The 16,917-nt window shown below is 36.1% G+C and overlaps 2 protein-coding genes across 8 annotated transcripts in view; one reads left to right on the top strand and one right to left on the bottom strand.

Moving 5' to 3' along the window:
- NSMAF (neutral sphingomyelinase activation associated factor) overlaps positions 1-2,406 on the top strand; it is a 76,324-nt gene extending 73,918 nt beyond the window's left edge. For all 4 annotated transcript variants that reach the window (XM_045398293.2, XM_005563377.5, XM_073998836.1 and 1 more), the window contains one exon: positions 1,708-2,406. In XM_045398293.2, the coding sequence (XP_045254228.2) occupies positions 1,708-1,802 (95 nt within the window). In that variant the 3' untranslated portion in view covers positions 1,803-2,406. The remainder of the gene's footprint in view (positions 1-1,707) is intronic.
- Positions 2,407-3,050: 644 nt separating this feature from the next.
- The window catches only part of SDCBP (syndecan binding protein), a 30,601-nt gene continuing 16,734 nt past the window's right edge, over positions 3,051-16,917 (bottom strand). For 2 of the 4 annotated variants that reach the window (XM_005563372.4, XM_005563373.4), the window contains exons 3-9: positions 15,615-15,693; positions 14,258-14,367; positions 10,523-10,684; positions 8,382-8,557; positions 6,759-6,930; positions 5,592-5,683; positions 3,051-4,204 (exon numbers count right to left, since the gene is read on the bottom strand). In XM_005563372.4, the coding sequence (XP_005563429.1) occupies positions 4,150-4,204; positions 5,592-5,683; positions 6,759-6,930; positions 8,382-8,557; positions 10,523-10,684; positions 14,258-14,367; positions 15,615-15,693 (846 nt within the window). In that variant the 3' untranslated portion in view covers positions 3,051-4,149. The remainder of the gene's footprint in view (positions 4,205-5,591; positions 5,684-6,758; positions 6,931-8,381; positions 8,558-10,522; positions 10,685-14,257; positions 14,368-15,614; positions 15,694-16,917) is intronic. The other 2 variants (XM_005563374.4, XM_005563375.4) reach the window with 1 other exon arrangement.

Below are 16,917 nucleotides of genomic sequence, written 5' to 3'. Positions count from 1 at the left end.
GGAACACACTTCTTGGGCAAAAAACACCCATGGTTTTCTGTGCTATAAACATGTCCCTGGAGCCTCTTGATTGGCCAGGTGATCTGCATCTCGTAGGTTACTCAGGATTTAGATTTATGTTAACAGGCATCAGACTCCAAAAAGGAAGTCTTTAACTTTCATATGGAGAATTAAAAACCACTGTAAAGCCATAATTTTTTAAAAGATAATAGTATGATCTTAAATTTTTAGAATAGTAAAAAAAAAAAAAAGGAAAAAAAAAAGAAACCCGCCAGGCGCGGTGGCTCAAGCCTGTAATCCCAGCACTTTGGGAGGCCGAGACGGGCGGATCACGAGGTCAGGAGATCGAGACCATCCTGGCTAACCCGGTGAAACCCCGTCTCTACTAAAAAATAACAAAAAATTAGCCGGGCAAGGTGGCGGGCGCCTGTAGTCCCAGCACTCGGGAGGCTGAGGCAGGAGAATGGCATAAACCCGGGAGGCGGAGCTTGCAGTGAGCTGAGATTCGGCCACTGCACTCCAGCCTGGGCGACAAAGCGAGACTCCGTCTCAAAAAAAAAAAAGAAGAAACCCAGAAACAATACAAAAGGAACTACGATGAAAATTAAGGCTTCTTTCTACCGCTGACTTCTACCTCCCAGTCCTCCTTACAGTACTTTATCAGTGTGTGTTCTGTGAATAAGAGAGGGTATAGGTGTATAAAATTGTTTATGTGAAGTATAATATTAAACTTTTCCGGCCTTTTTTTTCATTTAGTAATATTTCTCCTTAATAGTAAGGAGATTCACTCGATTGCTTACAAATTCTTGCTTTCTGATCATTTGGAGGACTTGGTTTTTAATTCTTTTAGTGTCTCCTGTTACCCGTTGACTTCCCACTGTAAGCAGTAACTTCCTACCTTCATTCTCTTCCCTGTGTCACAACTTCATATGGTTATTTCTTCTTAAATGTACACCTTAAAAATTCTGGGGCAGGCTCAGTGGCTCAGGCCTGTAATGCCAGCACTTTGGGAAGCCAAGGTGGGAGGACTGCTTGAGGTCAAGAGTTTGAGACCAACCTTGGCAACATAGCAAAACCTCATCTCTACTAAAAATCAGAAATATTAGACAAGTGTGGTAGCACATGCCTGTGGTCCCAGCTACTTAAGAGGCTGAGACGGGAGGATAGCTTGAGCCCAGGAGATAGAGGCTGCAGTGAGCTTGATCATGCCACTGTACTCCAGCCTGGGTAAGAGCAAAAGCGAGACTGTTTCAAAAAAATGAAATTATTTGTGACTTTAGTTCTCTACTTAGAAACTTTAATGTCATTTGACCCCTTCCAGTGGAAAAGGAAATAAACCAATAACCTTACACCAATTCCCTACCTTTTCCTTCACATCTGTCTCCTAACTTTTCTCATGTTATACCTGTATTATACTTTGCCAAGGTATTTATTTGCATTCTGTGCTGTATCCATAATTTCCAGTTGTTTTGGCTTTAGATTTACACTTAAATGGTTTATTATTCCTCACGCGATCTTTGTACCAAGCAATTATTTTTAATTTATTCAAGGGTTTTATTATAGGAAGAAGACAAGAAAAAAATAGAACTTACTTCACTTGTTTAATAAATGAATAATAGCAAAGCAAGAGTAAGCATCAGAGTGAAGTTTATCTTTGGGTGCCTCCTGGTCAACTTCCTGCCTAACCAAAATGTCTCTTTCTCTCAGGTGCTGTGACATGTATATGGATGAATGAACAGTGTAGCAGTATCATCACAGGCGGGGAAGACAGACAAATTATTTTCTGGAAATTGCAGTATTAAGTGCCTTTTCCTCTCCTGAATATTAAGTTGAACTCTATTTAATGCATTTGTAAACCAAACTTTTAAACGGACTGGTGAATGTGCAATGCTAGTAATTAGAAGTTTTACCACATGGAAAATTTGTGGTTTTAAACTTTCTAAATCATGGTGACTTTGTTGAAAGCCATTAGTTGCCATTCTCTTAAGGCAGATAAAATGTGGCAGTGCTAGGGAAAACATGTTACATTGTAAGGCAGATGATCATCCCTGTATGATGATTGTCAGAAGACAGGACTGGGTAGCAGAGAACAGCTAAGAGATAAATTGGGCTAGGGAAACTTGTCAGAAAGCACTGAACAATTAAGAATTTTCCAAGAAAATGTGCAGTATTCTCTGCTACTTCTGAATCTGTTTTGTCTTCCTAATCTATCACAATTGCTACCCATCGGGTTTTGGGTGTATGTTTTCATAGAGTGGTTACTTTCTATAATGCTGTACCCAGATTCTAAGAACCTGGAGGATTAGCAGTTCTTATAACAGTAAGTTTACTGTGTATAGGAACGGTTTGTATTTCATTATAGCTATTCATCTTTTCTACATTAAAAATATTTTTCTCTAAAGAAAACTGTTTTCATTTTATTTAAATAACTTAAGACTAGTGTGTTTAAGACCATAGATCTAGAATCATCTTCTAGAAAACCATATTTAGTGATATGCATGTAATTCCATTACTTTTGAAATTATCTTCAGACTCAGGTAGATAATCCAGTATTTTTTTCGCTTCTAAATTTCAAACAAGCTGTATAGCAGTAGCAGATTTTTATATTCAACCTCTGAACCATGGTTAATTGTGCGACTTATTGTTTCTGTACTCTTTAAAAACACTGTTGTATCTTACAAGTAGTATGATATAGGAGAAAAAACTTGAGTCAGACCATACTAATAGAATTTTCAAAGTCAGTTTCAAGTGTTATTAAGTATTATCTGGTCTCAGGTATTGCTAGGGACAGTCAGTAGCCTCAATGAGTTCCTGCTGCATGGCAGGGGTGAACCAGCTCTCTTGGCCCTGGTAATCTGGGGTTCCCAGCTGGAAGCAATTTTCCTGACACTCAGTCTCAGCACTGTGAGCTGTTCTTAGGGCCCCTGAATGTCAGCTTGTTCTGGGAAATGATGTCTCCCATAGCTGAAAGTGAATTTCACCTGCCTATCTTCTAGATCATGCATAAGTTTGGTGAAAGCAAATGATGCAGTAACAGACAGACTAAAATGTAACTTTATGTATACATATTTAATTAGAATAGCCATAAACCAAAAAGAAGAAAAAACTCAGGATAAAATGTCACTATCATTTTGTTTGCAAGGAGTCAGGAAATGGAACAAGTTACCAGAAAAATATTCTAAGACCATCCCAAAGTAGCTAGGTTACATAATCTTAAGAGTCAAATGCCAAAATTAAGTATTATACCACTTAATCCACAAATGAACAAAAGAGGAGTCAAAAGTTTATCCTGTTTAGTGTAATAACTTTTACATTAAATATATAGTGATTCACTTCTCACAAAGTGGTGCTGGCAACTTTTAGAAGAAAGAAGTTTCCATTATGCATTGACTAAAAAATCTCAAAAACAACTAAGCAGCTATGCTATAGCTCAGTAAGTACCATTAAACTGTTCTGGGCTAGTGTACATTTCAGGTTAATAGAGATCTACATTTTGGGTTTTAGAAAGGCAGCAATAATTATATTTTGGCTTTTAGTCTAGATGCTTAACATAGTTAAGGCGACAGTTTAAGCATATTAAATGAAGGTAGTTAAAATTTAAGAATCATCACAATCTCTTGCAACCTACATACACTGTTTAATGCTTACATGGAATGAAACCAGTGTTCTTAATTGGCATTTTATACACACACAGAATTTTTTTAAAAAATCAAAGGCAATCATTCTAAATGTACTATGGTAGCATGTTAAAAATGCAAATATGCTATAGAACTAAAGTAATATGAACAGCACTACTCATTACCTAGGAGAAAGGTGACTGGTTTTCACACAAAGCTAAGCCTGTATCAGTCATCCTAATCACAATGGCTTATAAAAGCATCAGGTTTCCAGTAGAGAAACTGTTCTAGGAAAGTCAGTAAATCTCTTGAAAGTTTCACATCTGTAAAACCAGGATAAGGCTACAACTATTTTGAAATCTGAACAAGGTATCAGATGAAAATAGTAAGATTCCCAGCCATAATGTAAGATAGAAAAGTCCTCATGCAGCATATGCTTGCTGGCTCCGGGAAAGCTTCATGTGCATAATACAGAAGTTGCCAAAGAAGGAAACTGGAGACGTTCAGCTGCATTTCCATGGTGCCGTGAATTTTAAACCTCAGGAATGGTGTGGTCCATTAGGCTTTTCATGATGCTTGGTGCCATCCTACAAAAGAGGTGCTTTTATTATATACTGAGATTCTGTCCCCCCCCCCCCGAAAATGCTATGTTAATCCAAGAAAATTCCCAATTCCAATTTAGCACCTGTTAGCATCAAATGTGAATGGAGAGAAGGAAAGATCTTTTAAATGAGTCCAGAAGCATCTCTGGTAATCTAGTTGTTGACAGACCCTCAGTGGGAAAGGCTATCTGTATTTGGCTAGAGAAGTTAGGATACAAATGAATTCTTGTACATTAAACCTGGTGATTTTTTTTTTTTTTTTTTTTTTGAGGCGGAGTCTGGCTCTCTTGCCCAGGCTGGAGTGCAGTGGCTGGATCTCAGCTCACTGCAAGCTCCGCCTCCTGGGTTCACGCCATTCTCCTGCCTCAGCCTCCCGAGTAGCTGGGACTACAGGCGCCCGCCACCTCGCTCAGCTAGTTTTTTGTATTTTTTAGTAGAGACGGGGTTTCACTGTGTTAGCCATGATGGTCTCGATCTCCTGACCCTCGTGATCCACCCGTCTCGGCCTCCCAAAGTGCTGGGATTACAGGCTTGAGCCACCACGCCCGGCCAAACCTGGTGAATTTTAAAAAACAGAAAATGACACGGCTGTGATGAGTTGGGGTAGAGGGATCCATCAGTGATTTAAAAAAAGAGAACCTTAGAACAATTAGTCATGACAATAACTCCTTTTTACCCCCTCGAAGCGTAGGGAGGTGCATTCTATCCAGAAGCCAACATACAAATTTCATTACAATGGTTATGTTTATGAATCTTTTAAATCTCATTTTCACATGCATGATAGAGGTTCTGAAAGAAGGATTCCAAGCTGGCTTGACAAAAACAGCTATGGTAGATGCTAGGATACGAAAAGCTGTATAGAAGTAACCTTGTTGCCTCTTTTCATTTCTGATCACTTGGCTTTCTAATCCTCAGTTCCTGAGCACAGATAGCACCAACACACCACACATGTCTATCTGCTTCCTGAGATTCTGGAGAGAAGGGAAACTTACTCCTAGCATTCCACCAGCAAGAATTCTCCATTACGAACCACTACAACTATATTTATACTGAGCAGAGGAGTGGCAGGCAGTACAACTGCAGTCAATTGTACTGCAAATTGAAAGCTAAAAGCATGCCCACTTTTCCTTGCATTCTTCTACTAGGCAATATCAAAACTGAGGAAAGTATATGTGGATTTTATTCCATACTTGGGAAGTTGTAAGAGCTCATCCTTACCAACCCCGCTGACTTAAATAACTTACTTCAAATTTCTAGATAAACACCAGTATTCATTCCTTAGGTAAAAGACCCAAAGGGCTGAGAATTAAACTATAGTGCTTACATTAAGTCACACGACCATATGCATTAAGTTGAGGAATTGTTTACTTACCGCTTAATAATATGTTCAAAGATAAAAGCAGGCATGATTGTAATAGTAACTACAGTCCCAGATGTTGATAGTATGTCTGCAATTTGAGAGTCCTGATAAAAACACATATTAAAAATCAATTCCACAGAGGCTTTATTTAATAAATACAAAATTATGCCAGTCTTGGTAAAGAAATACAAAATATATGTCCTGTTATGTTTTGTTAAGATCTCTAAAATCCTGCTTGGTATTTCTAATTTTTTTCTAGTATTTCTTTTTTTTTTTTTTTTTTTGAGACGGAGTCTCGCTCTGTCGCCCAGGCTGGAGTGCAGTGGCGCGATCTCGGCTCACTGCAAGCTCCGCCTCCCGGATTCACGCCATTCTCCTGCCTCAGCCTCCCGAGTAGCTGGGACTACAGGCGCCCACAACCGCGCCCGGCTAATTTTTTGTATTTTTAGTAGAGACGGGGTTTCACCGTGGTCTCGATCTCCTGACCTTGTGATCCGCCCGCCTCGGCCTCCCAAAGTGCTGGGATTACAGGCGTGAGCCACTGCGCCCGGCATTTTTTTCTAGTATTTCTTACCAAGTTTAATTGTACACTATTTTACAGCTAGTAACCAGTTTGCTTAAGTAAACTGAGTTGAATATTTTAGTCAAAAAAAAAAAACCCTTTTCCTTTCTGAATATTAAATAATTTTCCCCATATACAATACTACCATCTCCTCTTAGTTAACTGTGTATTCTAAATCAAAGTCTACGAAATGAGGAGGTCATGCTTAAAACTTTTTGACCTTAAGACAGACTTATTTAGGAATTTGTGGAGGAGAAAAACTATAAAAATAAAGTATTAATATGAACCAAAACTATTATTCATTTCCTTGTATTCCTGGATTGAGAAATGTTGGGCAACTATTCATTTAGAATGTCATAAAAATCTTTGTTGCCCATATTTCCACAGAATTCTAGTGTGAGGTACTTCTGAAATCATTGATTCCACCCCCCTTGTTATAGGAACTGTAGTTCTAGATAACAGCCCAAATAATTCCCGTGACTGGCTAGAGCAAGAACCCAGGCCCCACGTTCCCCATCTCCCACCTAAGTCACTGAAAACAGCACCACCTAAATACAGTCAAAAGACAGACATTTTCAAAAACTGCAGCAGAACATGGCACAAAGTCTGTTCCTTACCTTCAATCCAATGACATTCTGTCCATTGATTTCACAGATGTTATGTTCTGTGAGAAGACCATTTCTGGCTGCAGAGCTATCTTTCACTATGGATGTTATTTTTCCATTTTTAAAGATAAAACCAACATGTCCAGTGCTATCCTTATGCATGGTAATCGTCCGTTCAAAGGGCCTACAAACATAATGGGTTATATTAAAAACTTAATTCTAAGGTAAACATTTTAATGGATTTCATATACCATAAATGTTGCCATATTGGACACTTTTATAATAAACACTGTTTCTAATAAGAGCAACTTACAGCTCTGATTTTATACATTCACAGAACATCTTTGTGTAAAAGTTTTTTTTAAGTTTATTCATTATGGTTTGACTGATTTACTAATCAACATTTCCTTCTTTAAGTATCAAAGACAACTGCTTTATATGGTTTTATCAATGTTTTTCCTTTATAATTAATCAGACTTTACAGCATTAAGAATAAGATAAGCTTTTTAACTAAATCACAGTGGTAAAAATAATTTTTATTTTTTATTAACTTTTGGTATTTTCTACAGCCAAATCATATTTAGGAACTATTTCTTTTGTTTAAAACCTCTAAAATATTTCTCACAACTTGACTTTGAAAATTTTATACACTGCTATATTTGAAAAGAAAAACTAGAGCAGCAGTAAGACGTTAAGTTCCTCAAGCCCCTTTGGAAAGGAAGGCATGCAGCTATTATTAAAAGGCATCCAGCTGTCCCTCTAAAGTTGTTACACCAGTTACGTTTGCTTGATTCTCTATAAACTCTGTTATCATGTTATCATAAGGGTTTTATGATAAACTTGTGTTTACAATATTAAATTCAGAAGAGGCATTTCTTCCTGTTAGTACAACTTACTCTTTGAAACTCTGCTTACAGTAAAAAGGACATTCATCTGAAACATTTACTAAATACCTAAACTGAATGAGCAACTGGAAACACAAAGATAAAACAGAAGTTTCACTGAGAAGGAACAAAAACTCAAAAGCTTACTATAGCAATGTGATATAGGTCTACCCTTAATTGGGTAAGGAGTAGACAAGAAAATAAATGGAGGCCCCTGTTTCATGTGCTAAATGTTTAAGGTCTAAGTGAATGAGCTGCTAAACAGAATATTCCATGTTCTTGGAAACTACTGCTTCATAACTACCCAAAAGTCTTGATACGGTTTTCAGAACTCCCACACTACTTGGAAGTCTGCATGGGCTGTGACCCTCACAATGAGGCACCACTGTGATAGTATGTCTACAATTTGAGAGTCCTGATAAAACTAGGCCAGATGTATCTAAGCAGTAAGTCGGAAAGTGAGCTCAGAGATACCCTGCTACTCAGTTACTTCTCCAACATACATTTTCTATTTTCTAGAGAGATTTGTCCTATAAATTCTGAAATAAGGTATCATATCAGAATGCTTTAAAAACATGCTTTAAAAACAAACAAACAAACAGTCTGCACCACACAGCTGCAAGACTGTAAGGCTCATCAATAACATTTTATCATTTTCTGCAACAAAATAATACATTCACAGACTCTGAAAGCCCAAAAAAATGGAAAACTAGTATTGAATTTTCATTTGAGCTGTTTAGTAACAGCTTACCTGTCACGAATGGTCATGGTAATCTTCTCTCCAAAAGCCTGTTTGAGCACCTTGTGCGCTTTATCTGAGCTCCACCCTGCACAGTTTTCACCATTGATCTGGAGTACTTGGTCCCCAAATCTCAGACCAACCAATGAGGCTGGAGAATTAGCCTGGACTAGCTGAACAAATATACCCTAGATAATAAGAAAATAATTTTCGTCATTTACCACTACTATGATACGGTTTAAAATGCTGGAAAATTAGGAAACAACTGTTTGTTAAAAACTCTACCTTAGTGATTAAAAAAAAAAAAAAAAGGAAAAACTATAGGAGTCTATCCAGTTATCACCTCAAAAGAAACTGAAAAATTTATCAAGACAGTAACTCCAAAGAATACGGCAAAAAAGTGAGATTTCAATGGCAATTTTTATACCAAATCATAACCCACCTGACCAACCACAATCCCCCCTTTCAACTTGGAATACAAAACTAAGGAAAATAGAGTGGGACAACTTTAATAAATGCAAGTGTCTAATGAGTCTGATAGAATACCAGATTATCAGTCCATAATCATATTTAGGGGAAAAGCAAGTCACATATTAAAAAGTTTGGTGAGTTCTTTTACAGCTTAATAAATGACAGTTTAAGGTCATAATTCTACCTTTTGAGCTGAAACATTCCTTTACCCATTGGCTAAATTGTGTATAATCAAGTAAGATTAAAGTTTGTCAGACTAAAAAGATGGGCATATTAAATCCACATGTACAGGCTTATAAAGAACACACAAATAAATACAGAAAACTCAAGTACTGTTAACAAATAACTACTTACATGGATATTTTTACTTACGTAAAATCTCAATCAGAAGTTGAACAAAATATAAATAGATAAGTATAAAAGAAGAATAAGCCTGGTAAATAAAATGTAAGTGCATCTACCTCAATCCTAAGCTAGGTCACATATTTCTATCACGCATCTGTTACATTGTAGAGTGATAAGCAAGAACTAGGTAGCACCCCATATAAGAAAAAAATGCCCTTTGGCCAAGTGAACAAATCCACTGCAAGTATTTCCTACAGTGGGGCCAAGGGGCCTATGAAAAGTATCTTTTCTCTTTAGGACAGAGGAAAGAACACAAGAGGAATCCTGGCGGAAGGGGCAGCAGTATCCTCTATTCCCTGAAGATTTTGGAGAAAGGGCAGCAAAGTCAGAGCATCCCAACCAAGCACACAGATGTATTTTGAATAAGATACAAGTGAGCAAGGCCATCATCGATGGCCTCAGCCCCCTGGGTGGGCAGGCAGGGTTGGGGCTTCCTGCCAAGATCAGCCTCCTCCATTTACAGCAGTGCACCACACTTACCATTTTCTGTGTTGAAAGGCTGGATGCACTAAGCTACAGATGTATGACTGAAACTGAATCCAATAAGGTAATGGCTGAAACTGTAAATTGGGGTAAAGACTCAGCACGTCCTTAACAATTCTAAATGGTTCCTCAGAGAGTAACCCTGTTTCATATATTCAGTATATTAAGGTGAGAGGTAATTATAAAGTAATGGCTGCCCTAATTAGAAAGAAACTTTTACTCAAAAAACTCAAAAAATGACCTATTAAATTCAAATATGAAGGATGTTAATAACAAATCTGCAAAAACCACCTCACAAGTTAAATACCGATCATTTGGTTTAAAAATGCGCACACACCTGGGAGACGGAAGTTGCAGTGAGTCAAGATCGCGCCACTGCACTGCAGCCTGGCGACAGTGCGAGACTGTGTCTCAAAAAAAAAAAAAAAAAAAAAAGGCACACCGACATTGACTATTATTGGTCAGTTTTTTCTTAACCTTCACATCTGCTCTATTTAATTGCCACAATTCTATTATACAAAGTACATTATAATATACGTAGGCCAGTGAAATGTATTCCAGTTAGAATATTCAGAAAAGAAAAACATCTTTCAAAGTAATGTGGTTGGAAGTCCCAGCTATGCCTCTGCAAAATAGAACGTCCCCAACTGAACAAATTTAAGTTAGTAGATTTAAAATATTCTCAACAACAGATGCACTATTATAATTAAAGCATTTCCATTTCAAATTATTTTAACGTTAATCAATTATGTAAGATATTTAGACAAATTCAAATAGGTATTTAAAATACTTACATTATCTATTGATTTAAGCCTGAGTCCAATTTTTCCATCTTGATCCTTACACAAAATGACTTCACGAATCCCTTGCTTAATTTCTGCTCTACGAATTCCAACATCATTACCAGTTACAGGAGCCACCATATAGTTCACACTGGAAGGTCTTGCTACCAACTGCTGACAAAACCGTATACAATGTGTCAATATTTAGAAACACTCCTTGAAAAGAACAATGATAATTAACTGGGCAATCCACAAATAATTTCCTTCAGATAAAGTTTGATGTCTATGAAAATGGCACTGGCTCTATTACTAATTCTTCACTAACTTATTCCCACACATATCATCTCTAACAGATTCAATGACTCTCTCTTGTCCTTTGAATTCACTGGCATTTGTTTCACCAGTATATTGGCTTGTCTTCATCTCAAATGTATTATCTTTGAACTTAAAGGCCATATACTTTTGAAATATTTTCCAGACGGTTCTTTATGTCACAATCTTTGACAATCTGCTTATCCTTTCAGAATTTCCAAACAAGAGGCAAACTTCTTACCTCAGTGTTACTGGGAGGATTAAATGAAAAGTGCATGGGCACTGGCACACAAAAGAGAGTCAACTATTATGTCTCCTCCCCTCTAATAACCATCTATTATTATGATTAACAAATCATATGCACGAACCAGAATGCTCCAGATTACCTACATTAGGGACCTGTGTCAGGTACCATGTTACAAGTTTCTAATTTTTCAAGTTTTCCTAACCAAAACTGGTGTCTTATTTTAAGTGGAACCTTTCCCCAACCAAAAAGGAAATGGAACAATATTAGGCCATTAAAAAGAGGAAATCCTCCCATTTGGACAACATGAATAAACATAGAGAATATTATTCCAAGTGAAATAAGCCAGACACAGAAAGACAAGTACCGTCTGGGTCTCACTTATACGTGGAATCTGAAAAGAGTCAAACTCACAGAAGTAGAGACTAGAAGGGAGGTTGTCAGGGGCTGGGGATGGGCAGGGCAAAGAATGAGAAAATGTTGGTCAAAGTGTACAAATTTTCAGTTATGAGTACGTTCTACAGATCTAATGTACAGCATAGTAACTATAGTTAATAATACTGTACTGTATACTTGAAATTTGCTAAGAGTACATCTTAAGTGTTCTCACCACACACCAAAAGAAATATAACTATGTGAGGTGACAGATATGTTAATAACCTTGACTGTGGTAATCATTTCACAATGTGTGTGTTTGTGTGTGTTTGTTTATCAATACATCAAGTTGTATTGAGATATACAGTTGAATATAAACAATTTTTATTTGTTAATTATACCTCAATAAATAGCTGGGGAGAGGAAGATCCGGATGGAACATCAAGAGAAGAAAAATAAAATATATGAAATGAAAAATTCACTAGATATGAAGAGTTAACAGAAATCTCCGGCAACAAATTAATTTAAAATAAAACAGAAGAAAAAGAAAAGGTGGCGCACTGAAGAACCCTGGATATGCAGACACAAAAAATGAAGGTTTAGGTCACCCTTCTAGGTATTAACTTTTTTTAAAAAAAGACCAGCTGAAGTATTGCCCAAGGGCAAAGGGATCTAAGCATCCATTTAATGAACAAAGGAAGTTCTAAATTTTAACTACAGCCTCATGATCAGTTACTAAAATAAGAATCAGAGCAGCTATGACTCTCTTCTTTGTATTTGTATATTTCCTGTAAATACAGCAATTAATCTTTCTGTTCCTCTATACCTCCTTTTACCTTTATGTATGAATTGCTAGTAGTGGTTAACTTTACACTTTTGCCTTTAAATTAAAAATATTCTGTTGTGAATGTGAATACTTATAAGGGTAATTAATATCATATAGTAATCAATACCATGACCACTGCCCAGAGATGGCCACATTAACTGGTATCATCCCTTTCTAGAGAAAGGGTGAGAGCAACTTCATTTATATCGAGGGGTACATGGCTTCATTTCGTACACCCCTGAGTTAAAAATGATTTTTATATTTTTAAAGATTATAAACAAAAAAACAACAAGAATATGTGATAAAGATCATAAGTGACCATGAAAGCCTAAGGTATTTATTATGAAGCCCTTTATAAAGTTTGCTGAACTCTGATTTTATGAAGAAGTTCATCTTTTAAGGAGAAAGTATAAAGTTGTTGTTGTTGTCAAATGAAATTCAAGTATCTGTACAAGTGTGTGGATATACTAGTAGTCAAAGGAGTAGGTGGTAACAGATATTAAGCTACTATTTGTCAGCTCCAAATCCACCCTTCTAGACTCTACTTGGTGATGCTGGGCCTAACTGTGCAAATTATAATTTTGTTTGTCAGTGACTGGAGTGACAAGCACCTCGTTCCTTCCTTTGTGCTTCCTGCTCCTGTCAGTACTGTGTAAGCCTGGCCCTTTACCCTGGCAGTAGCAGTTGGTTCCAGTCTGCAGCTTTTACTGACACTCCCAGAACCAGCCTCATTACAACCCCTCAGAGGCACCAGTAGTGTCCCCTCATTCGAGGTCTGAGTCCCAGCTCTGCGGGGCTCTTCCCTCAAGGTTCTAGGTTCTGCTAACTCCAGTCTCTCCCCTGTGTCATCCCAGTCCTAGGAGAAGCAACTAGCTATCTGCAATTATGTTTTTTTCAATTTTTCAACCTCTTAAAATACCTACTATTATTTGTTTTCCCAACTGCATCACCACTAACACAAGTTTTCTATAAATATTTGGTAAATACATACATGCTAGGTACTGTATATGCATTGGGATATGGCAACAAGACAGACACAGATTTAACTACAATTATAATAAGTGGTACAAAGTGCTATGGTCATAGCAATAACCTTAATAAAAGGTTATCAGATCCATTATAATTAAGCTAGAATATGGAGTCTAATTACATGGAGCTTTGGATTTCAAAAAGAATGTTAAAAGACTAAAGAGCAAAGGCTTGGCGCAGTGGCTCATGCCTGTAATCCCAGCACTCTGGGAGGTCGAGGCAGGTGGATCACCTGAAGTCAGGTGTTTGAGACCAGTGTGGTCAACATGGTGAAACCCGGTCTCTACTGAAAATACAAATAATTAGCCGGGCATGGTGGCACGCACTTGTAGTCCCAGCTACTTGGGAGGCTAAGGCAGGAGAATCACTTGAACCCAAGAGGCAGAGGTTGCAGTGAGCTGAGATCACACCATTGCACTCCAGCCTGGGTGACAGAGTGAGACTCCGTCTCAACAACAACAACAACAACAAAAAAAAAGATTATGAGCAACAAAGATACGATAGACCTATATGTGTATTTCAGAATGATTAACTTAGCAACAGCTTAGTACCATCGAAATAAGTTACTAGAGGAAATTTAAGAGAGTACTATAATAATGAAGGCTAGAAGTATAGAAACCCTGAATATGGTTATAGTAGGACTAGAATGGATAAAAAACAGACAAAATGAATACAAGAAACAGAAACAGAATCAACAGGACTTAGTAAATGACTAAATGCAGAAGACAAAGGAGAATGAACTAGTAAAAGGTATCTGAATCTAAATCCTAATAAACTCAAAACGTGTAGCACAAAGTGAAGTAGACTATGTAAGAAACGATATCCAAAAAGAAGTCTAAAATTTCTGCGAAGTGAGGTTCAATGCTGTTGTATATTTTTGAGTTAGCCACAAACAGGAAAGCTTATATTAATATGTAAAGTATGGTTTTATATAATTCAAAATTAATTACACTGTACATACCCCCTGAAGTGGTGCACCAGAAACCACGGCCACATTTGCACGTATTTCTTCTTCATTTAAACTCAGCCCCATGTATTGAGACAGCTCCGGATATAGTTTGGGATAGAGATCTAATAAGTAAATGAATGAATGAATAAATTAAAAAGTACTTACAGAATACACAAAATGAAAACTTCTTTTATTATGGGCTTCTGTGTATTAACGAAATTATACTTAAGTTATAAAATCTAGAATGAATTTAAAGTAGCAATTTGGAAAGGCATCTCCCCATCTCTGTAACCATTAGAAATGGAAAATACAGAAAATGTTTAAAATTCATAAAATATGAAGACATCTGAACTGAAACAACCAGATTCCTAAACACTCAAAAGTAGAAATAACTTTTCCAAATAAACTATCTTGCCTTTCCTGTTTCTTAAAATAAACCTACTTGATTAGGAATTTAGTAAAAATACCACTTACCAATTCAGAACAACTGACCAAAATATCTATTTGTCAAGTCAGCTACTTTATAACTCATTCTGTAAACAGGGCTATGGAATGATTCTTCTGAACAATCTTTTTTTGAAAGCTTGTAAATTTATTTAGTGTCTTATCAATTTTAGTAATTTTAACTACATTCCAATGAAATCCTGCAAATGGTATTTTTAAATATTAACATTATTTCACCTGGTAGTAGTTATATACTATTTCCAAAAGCTCTTTTCTACATGAGACTTAAATTATCTGTGACTTAAAATGAATTTTCTATGAGGCAAGGTTATAAACTGTTGTAAGACAAAATGACAGGCCACAAAATTTATTTAACACTTATTTTGTATCTTAAGTCATAGTATTTAGAAGCTCTGTCCTGAATCCCTCTGAACCTTGAAGAAAAAGGGACTAAAGACAGGATACAGAGAATGAATAAAGGCCTCAATATTTAAGAGGCTTCCCAAAGAGGAGGTGGTTGGAAATTTCAGAAGCTCCCATAGGAAAGACAGAAGACAATTCAGAAAGTTCAACAGCAGCAGCATGATGATAGTTCTTAAATGTGAATTCAAAAAGTTCTTACATGTGAATTCATATATATAATTCATTCATAAATGAATCAGCCACATGTTAGGGATTTACAAGTCAGTCTAAAATCAATTTTCATTAAGCCATGAAATACATCCCCATATCCACAGTTCACTATCTTAATTAGAAAAAGGGTTATTTTTTGAAGTAAACTTTTTTTTCTTATTCATAACTATTTGAGCTTAACTACCAATTTTATGCAGCCTGTCAAGAAAAAAAAATCTTGGATTCCTTATTTGAGCAAAAGAAGATAACAATATTTCTGTTCACAGAGAATGAACTCAAAGTATAAACCTACTTCGATCTTGAGAGATAGGAGCAGAAGCTTCTGACAAAATTGCTGGATTGGCAGGGTTTGCAGAAAAAGCAGTTTGAGCCTGAAAAAGAAAAGAAGAAAATTGTAACAATACACTATACTTACTTTATATACTTATATAATTTATAAGCTAAATCCAGTACTTCCAAAAAGAAACTAAAACAATGAAGATTTATGTAAGAAAGTTTAATTTCAAACATGTCAGCAATACATTTTTTCAAAGGAAATCTGCAAATCAAAATTATATTTGATATTCTAAATACTTTTAAGGCTATCACAAAAAAATTGTAGAAGTACTATTCTACATGTCTTATAACCAGTATTTCATAGTGCTGCCACAATAAATATTTTCAAAGTGCATTCTAAAATGGATAAATTTTACATTTTCATTATTCTTTTACTAATTAGTCCAAGTAAAAACATTTTATTTGCATAAGAAAAAAGCATACCCATATTCATATAAAAAGTCACATATCAGAAAAACACCTAAAAAATAAATACTAAGTTGCTAATATTTACCATTTTAGCATGTCCCACTGAAATCATCTTCATCGCAGCAAGTATAGCAAGGGATTTATGCTAAACACTTTTAGAATATCAGAAATTATGAAAATAGCACAGTTTATCACTGACATAAATGGATGATGACAAGGTAATATAATTTGTAACTGTTAAACTTGCCAAAATCATTCTGACACACTCTGACACTCTAGCATTTATCAGTGCTATTCATGACCAAGTATCCACTTCTCAGGGCTGCCTCGATGGCCTATATCATATGAAGTATTTTCACTGATGGAAATACTTTATCCTTTACCATTAGATCTACTTTCTGAAATAGCTATATGTCATTAGAGACAAGTTTGGTAATAAGTTGTATGACCAATCTCTACCAACTTTTTACTTTATTGGAAACGTGTAATTTTAAAAATGAAGTTCATAGTAGTATCTCAACCTAGCCCTAAAATCAATGTCAAGAGTAGTCCCAAAGATGCTTTGGAGATATGAAAGCTTAGGTTAAATAAGTAAAGCCTACAAAAGCTTTGAATGGTACTAAAGTCATATGTTCTGATATACTTGTTGAGTTATCCTTTAATATTTATTATTTCATAATTTGTTAAACATTCTAGATTTAAACAAAATACAGCATGAACATCTTTATAACTGTAAATAACAATCCACAAATTGAACATGTGTTGAACTTTGAAAGTTCTTTCACCACGATTAGCTAAAAGGAGCTAGTGGCTTGTTATATTACTTCTTGAATCACGTCTAACAAAAAAAG

This window comes from Macaca fascicularis, chromosome 8 (assembly GCF_037993035.2).
Source record: "Macaca fascicularis isolate 582-1 chromosome 8, T2T-MFA8v1.1".
In the NCBI taxonomy this organism is placed as follows: Eukaryota; Metazoa; Chordata; class Mammalia; order Primates; family Cercopithecidae; genus Macaca; species Macaca fascicularis.
The sequence above is the reverse complement of the archived record's forward strand: the minus strand, read 5'-3'. Positions and strand labels throughout refer to the sequence as shown.